General features: G+C 38.0%; 2 protein-coding genes across 3 annotated transcripts; one reads left to right on the top strand and one right to left on the bottom strand.

Moving 5' to 3' along the window:
- Positions 1 to 1,317: 1,317 nt before the first annotated feature.
- Positions 1,318 to 4,553, top strand: LOC121238158 (gibberellin 2-beta-dioxygenase 2-like). 2 transcript variants are annotated; one of them, XM_041135001.1, is made up of 3 exons: positions 1,318 to 1,845; positions 3,061 to 3,421; positions 4,113 to 4,553. In XM_041135001.1, the coding sequence occupies exons 1-3, from the start codon at positions 1,466 to 1,468 to the stop codon at positions 4,389 to 4,391; spliced, it is 1,020 nt and encodes a 339-aa protein (XP_040990935.1). In that variant the 5' UTR covers positions 1,318 to 1,465; the 3' UTR covers positions 4,392 to 4,553. The 2 variants fall into 2 exon arrangements, with proteins under 2 accessions (XP_040990935.1, XP_040990940.1); XM_041135006.1 differs by lacking the exon at positions 4,113 to 4,553 and adding an exon at positions 3,521 to 3,837.
- A 135-nt stretch (positions 4,554 to 4,688) lies between these two features.
- LOC121238154 (alkaline/neutral invertase A, mitochondrial) lies at positions 4,689 to 8,313 on the bottom strand. The gene is made up of 6 exons (XM_041134994.1): positions 7,104 to 8,313; positions 6,712 to 6,877; positions 6,230 to 6,441; positions 5,561 to 6,054; positions 5,435 to 5,483; positions 4,689 to 5,316 (listed from the first exon to the last, which is right to left on the bottom strand). Exons 1-6 carry the CDS (start codon positions 7,890 to 7,892, stop codon positions 4,990 to 4,992), a joined length of 2,037 nt encoding a protein of 678 aa, XP_040990928.1. The 5' UTR covers positions 7,893 to 8,313; the 3' UTR covers positions 4,689 to 4,989.
- Positions 8,314 to 8,618: the final 305 nt, after the last annotated feature.

Here is an 8,618-nt window from a genome sequence, read left to right as displayed (position 1 = left end):
TCATTAAAATAGACAACACTTATTTGATCATTTGTAATAAATTAATCATTTAAAGAAACATAATGACAAATCCTCGTATATTTATAGAGACGGTCGACTTTGCCGTCCAGAATAGTTAACTCAAGTTGATCGCTTTTCATTTTTTAATTTTTTTAATATATTTAAATATTTTTAAAAAATTAAAAAAATATTTCAATACACTTAAAATCACTTCTTAATTATTAAATAAAAAAAAATTGACAAGCGGTCAAAATTGAACCGTATAATTAGGAGATAAAGTAATTTTTTTCATATTTATATATAGAGTGGGAGAGAGAAAAAAAACAAAGGAATCTTCTCATACAACAGATTGATATTATATTTGAAAACAAGTGGGGGAGTAAGTTATTACTCTCGGAGTTAGTAATAGATAGAATTAAAAGCAAGAGATGCGAAGAGAGGGTGGTTGGCCTGGACTAGTACTACTACTACTACTACAGGCTTACTTGCACAAGAAGCATGGAATAAAAGCAGACAGGGAGGTAATTAAGAAAAGTCAAAGTCAAAAAAGGTGTAATAAAGTTCGGAAAAAAGAATATCTATTTATTACTAAAGGGTAATTAAAGGAGATAGAGGGGAGTAAATTAATAGCAGGTCAAAGAAGATTGAAGATGTTAGTCAACCTTCTCGTGCGACAGAAATTTTGCCATTGTACTTTACACAACAAGTCTAAAGATTCCTTAATTCACCTCATATCTTTCGGCAATCAATATAAAAGATCATAGCCAGCTAGGAAAATGACAGTTTTGAGATATTCATATCAACCATGAGCTAATTTCCACTCAAATTCAGGGAGCGGCACTCAAGGTAATTAAGGGTGTGTTTGGTTAGTAAATTAATACTATTATAATATAAAGAGTTTAGATAATATGATATCACCTTAATATCTAAATGCAGGTATTGAAATTAGTTACACCGGAATTTTTCAGAGTGTCCAAACAGAATTTATTCATAGACCTAGCTAGCATTTCACATGATTTGAAAGAATGTTGGACAAGTGTTTTACTATTCCAGCGTGAAGTTTGAACCATTTGGCCATAGATCATCAGTACATGTATATAGCTCAAGGAATTATGGGTTTATCTTGTTCTTTTATTTTCTTTTAAAATAAAATCTGAAGTTTCCTTATGACAGTAGCTGAGAGTGTGACCTCAAGAGGGGCCCAATACTTCGTAGTTCCAAATCTTAAGGATTCACTCCTTCACCCTCTCCTCCCTCTGTCAATAAATATCCCATTTTCACTTCTCCAAGACTCCATTACCTTCTTAGCTTCTTTCTTCTCCTTCATACTCTCTCTCTCTCTCTCTCTCTCTGTGAATTCTTTTGTTACCAACTCATCACCGACACGAACTTAGTCTTCTTGTCTGGATTTTTATCATTTCCTTCTCACCTTTTGTTCGTTGTGCTCTATATATTGAAACTCAGAATGGTGGTAGCGTCGCCAAAACCACTTAGTAGCGAAAAACTTCGGGACGTAGAGCTTCCTATAATCGACTTTTCGGCAGAAAGATCAGAGGTCTCAAAGCTCATCGTTAAGGCCTGCGAAGATTATGGTTTCTTTAAGGTTATAAACCATGGCGTTCCCGAGGACATTATAGCGAACCTGGAACACGAGGGACTTAGCTTTTTTGCCCTACCGGATTCTGAAAAACAGCGGGCGGGGCCGGCTAATCCATTAGGCTATGGCTGCAAGAACATAGGCTTACACGGAGACAAGGGAGAGGTTGAATATCTTACACTGCATACGAATCCTCTCTCGCTCGCTGAAACATCCAGAACCATCTCCAATAACCCATCGAAATTCAGGTACTTAGATCATTAACACAATTATATATAAACAAACATATATAGTTTTAACTTCGATTATTTTGCCATCATTTCACGCATTGATGTGGTTGCATGGTTAATTTGTCTTTTCTTTTTCTCTCTATGTTTGGTTTTGATCAATTGCTTTATGCAAGCTGTTGATCATAAGTACATGTAGGTTTCAGTTAGTGAATAGTAATTTATGCATGGCGGTTAGAGTAGTGACAAAATGGGTAACAAAAATAAAGCATGTCTAGGATGTTTTTCTTTGCTTTTCCCGGCATACTAAGTGCCTCATTGATTTCAGTTACCTTTTATGAAGTAACATGGTGTGTATATATATACCTGGAGTTTTCTTCTTCTCTGTGTGTGTGTGTGTTTTTTTTTTTTTTTTAAATTGCAACTTATATTAGCGTATATGGGATGATTTTTAACATATATATGGCTCTTTTAGTGAATTATTCTAAAAAGCAATTATTATTAAATTTCTGTATGGATTTTAAGATTTTGGGGTTGTTTAGAATGTTGGTTGTTGTGTCATAGAATAAAGTCTCCAATGACACGTTTAGGTTAGGGTATAAACTTAATATTTTGAGAGGGCAACCTAGTGATGTTTTGATTTATTTTTTTATTGTTAAAATCATGGCGATCGATTTAATTCGATAAGAAATGGACGAACAACCGAGTAAATAAAGAAAAGATTGAATCGTCATGAATTATAATACACGTGAGTACTTTTTGTCTAAAGCATAAAATATATACACAACATCACCCCAAAGTCACATGGGACTGTGCGATATGCACTTCTCCTGTAAGGCGTTGATTGCATGCAGAGTCACCTTCCTCCTCCCAGCAATGTCCCAGCTTGGCCGTGGGGACAGCTTTCAATGTCGAAGTGAATAGAAAATGCGATATTAAAAAAAAAGAGAAGGGGTCAGATCGTACAAAAGTACTATCAGAATGACAAGTCAGATCAGACGTATCAGGAAGGTGTAATCAAATCAAAGATCAATCTACACAAAGTTAAAATGGCAGGGAAACCACCCCAAAAATAGATAAGAAAGCAACGCAAAACTTTGGTTTAACTGTCACTGAGATGGCAAAAGCATTGGTCGATAAGAGTTAGTATCAGTGTGAGTTTAAACCACGGTACAGGTGCCAGTGCTGGCATCTGATGTGTGATTGTGACTGCAAGCGTTTCTTTCCTAATGACAGCTCTGCCGCGAGTGGGTACATTGAAGCAGTTCGGGGGCTGGCATGTGAGCTTTTGAATCTGATGGCAGAAGGCCTGTTGGTCCCAGACACCTCAGTCTTCAGCAGGCTGATCAGGGACGTTGATAGCGACTCTATACTTAGGCTCAATCACTATCCACCTCTACAACTGGATTGGGACACCTCACCCTCCTCCTATGATCGAATTAAGGTGGGATTTGGAGAGCATTCAGACCCTCAGATCTTGACACTCCTTAGATCCAACGATGTGAGTGGTCTCCAAATTTCTATAGAGGATGGCGTTTGGATCCCTGTCCCTCCTGACCCCACTGCCTTCTGTGCTAATGTGGGTGACATGTTACAGGTTGGTTTTCTCTCTTTCTATCTTTCTCATTTCTCATGGTAATCATAACAATTCTTAGAAGATGAGGCTTTGACAGGAACTGACTGAAAATGAATTTAGGGAATCACTGCAAAGTTTTCAATGCAACCATTGATGTGATGGTAAGTGGGGACCCGCATATCAGTTTTCCACCAACGAGGAGTTGGGGAATGGAGTAATACTTATCTATGTTTGAGATCAAGTGGAACTGAAAAACTACTTGCTTAGTTGGGCAGCCTGCCCTCATGACATTTATGATGCGTACGACTGTTCACGATAGAAGATATATATATATATATATATATATATATATTTGCATGCGTACGTACATGTAGGAGTATCATAATCATATTGACCCTTATTGAGACTGTTCCATTCTTGATCTCGTTGTTGCGATTAAACAGCTATTTCTGTCCCAAAGACAATCCACTCCACTTGTCGAAGAAAAATATTTTCTACGATGTTTTTTTTTGTTTTTCATGCTCACGAGTGGTACCACGTAGTCCAAAGATAAATATTGTAAAACAATAGTATAAAACGATAGAACATAATTAAACCCTACAATTTAAACGTGCGTTTATATAATGTATGTATAATATATATTTATGTACAAGTAATTAAGAAAAAAATTGAGAATTGATTGTGAAATATTTGCTGGTTATGTTTTTTGAAGGCAATGACAAATGGAAGATTTGTGAGCGTGCGACACAGAGCACTAACAAACTCATACAAATCGAGAATATCAATGGCCTACTTTGGGGGTCCACCCCTCCAAGCATGGATAACTGCACCTCCTGAAATGCTCGCCTCCAACGCCAACAGGCTCTCTCTCTACAGGCCATTCACTTGGGCTGAATACAAGAAAGCAGTTTACTCTCTACGCCTCGGGGATAGACGTCTTGACCTTTTCAGAACATGCTCAGATGCTGCTGCTCCTGGACTTGCTTCCTGAATGCAGTCCTTGCTTTGGAAATTGGAATAATGAACGGGGGTTCTTTTGGGTTTTCATTTTTTCTTTTTATGTGCAGGGACATGAGGGAACAGAGGGGGTTTAGAGAGTGTATACAAGCTTTCCCATAGTTTTTGCGTAGAGCTGGATATTAGAAATTTTGAATGGGGAAAATGTTTGAATGTCCTTGTCATTTTGCAAATTTTGTATGCTTTGCATCTACTAATATCTATGGACAGATCCATCAATGCCATAAAACGAAACAAATACTGTAAGCAAAGGAAGGATGGTACAGCAAAGTCATAACAAGTATAGTCTGAAGTCCATTTGATTCAAGTACAAGCTATTGTTAAGCCTGTAAAAATCAATACAAATAGGTTAAGAGGCTCTAAAAAAACAGAGCCATCGAACTTGAATTATCCCAGATTCAAATAATGGGACAATTTTGGGGTATTGTCTAATGTTGGAAAATAAAAGTGCCACACCATAAGCTTAGTGCTGAAAAGTTCAGTTTCATAGTCTGGTATTAAATGAAGTCACAGCTTCCAGAGGGCGCTCGACTACTGCTTTATTGATCACCAGCACTCACTAGTGTGCTCTATTAGACAAGAATCTGAGACCTTGCGGCCACACGTGAACACTTCTTTCTACCAGTTTTGCTAAGCGCACAAACACAAGTTTCAAGGAGCTCATAATCTTCCTCCCAGAACAACAAGGATGCCTTCGCTGGGTTCTCCAGAAGCATCTTTGAGGTTAGGAAACCGGCAATTGTCCATGTCTGGAAATGCCGGGATTGCTTTCCTATGAATCTCCCACTGCGTGTATCATAGTATTCAGGCCACTGATCCACTGAAAGCCTCTTCTCTGCCAAAGCAACTGCCTTCTGTGCTAATTCTGGCCTCCCCATCTTAATACAGGCCAGTGTGAACTGAAAATATAAGATATTTACCAAGTTGGATGATTACGATATGGTCAGTAAGTACCGAAGATTAGCTTTTAAAGCAAGGCCGGGTTAAACAGGTTAAATTAAACAACTATCAACTCACTTGCCATAGCAGTGTTGGCCAAGATCCACCATTATGATATGACCAGGGGCTGCAAACAAACACAGAGTCAGACTTGCTTAGAAGGGAGACAATTAAGAAAATCACAAACTTCTTAAAGAGCCTCACGTATTCTTTGGGTCACTTCCAGTGATTATTCTCCATTCCTCATTCTCCAAAGCAGGATAACAAATTTTAAGAGGCATCTGACCCACAAGATCTTCCCATTTGTCCTCAATCAAACTCAGAATGCCATCATTCTGTTGAGGACTTCCTAAAGACGAAACAATGGCCCAAATATTTCCAAGCGTAAAAAACCTAAAATCCATATGAGCAGGTTGTAGATTGCCAATGAGATAGCCACCTTTATCAGGTATCCAATCTACTAGCCAAGAAGGAATTTGATCAGGATAAATATTGAACTTGTTGATGGCATCCGTGGAGTATTCCTCTGTCTTGTAACGGTAAATCTCATTGATCTTCTGAATATCCACCCAATAATACTCTCTGATATGAAAGGAGAGTGCACTGAGTCGATTATTGATAGCAGCCACCAGATTCTTGGTTCCATCATTGACAATAAGCATCTCACGAGAACAGCGTAGAGCTGAGTAGAATAACGCCTGGAATTTAACATTTGTTAAAGCAAACGATAAAACCTAAGACGTGGAGAAGTGTGATATGATACTAAGGATGTGAATGGGAATTGGAAACGTGATAAACCACAAAACTTAGGCAGAATGTAATGTATACCAAGCACAGGATTTACATTTTAGAATAGCACCACTCTGAACTTACTTGTATTTCAAGAGGGTGTCCATGAATACCCATCCGTCTATCAATCATGCAGGAACCATCAGTCACTAACAGAGAAGGAAACATGTCAAACCCATCAGTCAAGCACAGATTGAGGACTAATCTTATGCCTGTCTGGACATCAACTCGTTCTTGCAATGCATAGTCTCCTGTGATCTTCCCGTAAGCTCTCAACAAAATAATCCACCACAACCCTGTAAAAAGTAATAAACATATTCTTCAAAATCCAATATCCTTGTACTTCGATTTTTGTTGAACAGACCATAAGCAACCCATTTAAGCATGCATGAGATATGTTACGTCACAAAGTGTTCAAAAAATTACGGTTTCAGGCAAGATAAATAAATAAATAACAGCAAGATATTCAACAAACAAGCAATGATGGCTAAAGCCCATGCAGTGGTATTTCATGGAAAATAAGTTCGTAAACATTGTTTCAGTGACCATAATGATTATCCTCTTACCTGAATCAACAGGGGCAACTCGACCAATGGCTGATTCACCAAAATCAGGATCTAAAACATCCTCAAATGCTTCATTGCTTCCATCAAGAGGAACAGTTCTAACCTTAAAGCTTGCTGGCATCAACCCTTGCCCAGGACTGTAGCAGTCCACAGTCTTCTCCCAACTCTAATAGCCAAGGAAAAAAAGATACGATAAGAAATGGAACCTTAATCTAGTAACAATACTACTTAATAGACAGCATACTACAATCCAATGAGCCAAAAGATGCACTAACAATATCTTAAATATGCTTTCTTACACCATTATATTTAAATTAAAATCTATCAACTTCTCTTGCAAGCAAAACAATATAATAAAAGAAATATAAAAAGTAATTAAGACAATGGACTACCTGCAATTGCAATGTGTGAAGAAGAAAATTCTTCACAATTTCTCCTTCTCCATTGAGCAAGAAGGCAAGTGCTGACGGGACAAAATCACGAATAAAGACCTGATCATAATTCAGAGGCTGGTTGTCACTTGGATCATTAGCTGCAAAGGTCCCCACTGGATTTCCACAATAACTTACAACTGCATTTCGAAGCAAGCTCCATGCCTCTTCCTCAATCTCAGACACCTTTCTCTCAACCTTTTTCTCATTCAAACCCTTCAGATTATCGATATTTACACTTGACCCATTAAACTCAACCCTGGACTCTTCTTCTTTAACAACATCATGACCTGTCTCGATCCTCTCGATCACCAGAGGCTTCACATTCAGCCCACCCTGAATGTAAATCCTCTCAAAGTTCTGTTCATTAACATGGGTTTCGACCGAGGTAGAATGGTTCCTAAAGTCTGATGCTACATAAGGAATTACTAAAACACCCCTACCCCTACGACCACCACCACCTTTACTTTGATTAACACGGCAACTTGTGCCAACAACCCTAGACTGACCCAAATTCGAATTGGAAACACTAAAAGCTCTCCTATTCGAATCAATTACCGGTATATACCCTACAATCTGAGATTTACAACAGCGAGATCGGCTGCCATGGAATTTCGACAAATTATTGGTTATCACATCATTGAATTTTTCAGGTGAAAACCCAAAAACGGACGACCTTTTGTAGCTAATTAGTAGTACTCTACAATAAGGTTTCATAGTGGAAATTCCAATACAACTACCGGTGTTCATTCTTAATATCTGTATTAATATTGTATTTTCCCCCTAAAATTGAAGCTATAACCCAAATTAGAAAAGTTTCAATTGTTTTCAGTACAGATTAAGCTACAATTTCTGTGAATGTAATATATATACGGCTCTGTTAATCAAGAAAAGCTGAATAACAGAGGTTAAATATAGAAAAAGAAAAAGAAAAGAATTTTCTTTATAAATTAAAACACAATATAAATCAGAGAACGGAATGGGAACTGGAAATGGAAAATAAATTTCCGGAACAGTAATTCACTTACAGTTGGGAGAGACGTTGGTCTACGCGAAGGGGTTTGAATGAGAATGGTAGAAATGAAAACGTTAGCCCAAAGGGGCCTTTATATAAAGCTTAGGGAAGGGAAAGTTCGTGGGGGTTGGAAACATTGAATGTGAATTCGAATGGAATCTGATTTTACATTTCTATCCATGCACGTGCAAGGTTCCTTTGTATCTTCTTGACTTCCGGGATCAAATGTAGAATAAACTACTGGACCGGACCGAGGGTATCCTCGTCACGCCGGTTTTTGTTAACGTAGAACCGGATCGGACATGCCGATGTGGTCCTAGACCCAGATCTGACTCTCTAGTTAAGGATTGAAAAAATGTGCGGAATTCAAGAAAGCGCAAAACTTTTCACAACTTGGGGTGGTCCCAATAAATGTTTTTCTTCTTAGGGTATTGTTTGTATTTAACACGTGGAGACCTCTG

Source organism: Juglans microcarpa x Juglans regia, chromosome 1D, assembly GCF_004785595.1.
Source record: "Juglans microcarpa x Juglans regia isolate MS1-56 chromosome 1D, Jm3101_v1.0, whole genome shotgun sequence".
Taxonomy (NCBI): domain Eukaryota; kingdom Viridiplantae; phylum Streptophyta; class Magnoliopsida; order Fagales; family Juglandaceae; genus Juglans; species Juglans microcarpa x Juglans regia.
The sequence above is the reverse complement of the archived record's forward strand: the minus strand, read 5'-3'. Positions and strand labels throughout refer to the sequence as shown.

Bases quoted from the DNA above. Each gene is read 5' to 3' on its own strand.
- LOC121238158 (XM_041135001.1), top strand. From the start codon at position 1,466: ATGGTGGTAGCGTCGCCAAAACCACTTAGTAGCGAAAAACTTCGGGAC. The intron at 1,846-3,060 runs GTACTTAGATCA...TCCTAATGACAG, and splicing joins AATAACCCATCGAAATTCAG to CTCTGCCGCGAGTGGGTACA. The intron at 3,422-4,112 runs GTTGGTTTTCTC...TGTTTTTTGAAG, and splicing joins ATGTGGGTGACATGTTACAG to GCAATGACAAATGGAAGATT.
- LOC121238154 (XM_041134994.1), bottom strand. From the start codon at position 7,892: ATGAACACCGGTAGTTGTATTGGAATTTCCACTATGAAACCTTATTGT. The intron at 6,055-6,229 runs GTAAGTTCAGAG...GTTAAATTCCAG, and splicing joins GACACCCTCTTGAAATACAA to GCGTTATTCTACTCAGCTCT. The intron at 5,317-5,434 runs GTGAGTTGATAG...TTATATTTTCAG, and splicing joins GGCCAACACTGCTATGGCAA to TTCACACTGGCCTGTATTAA.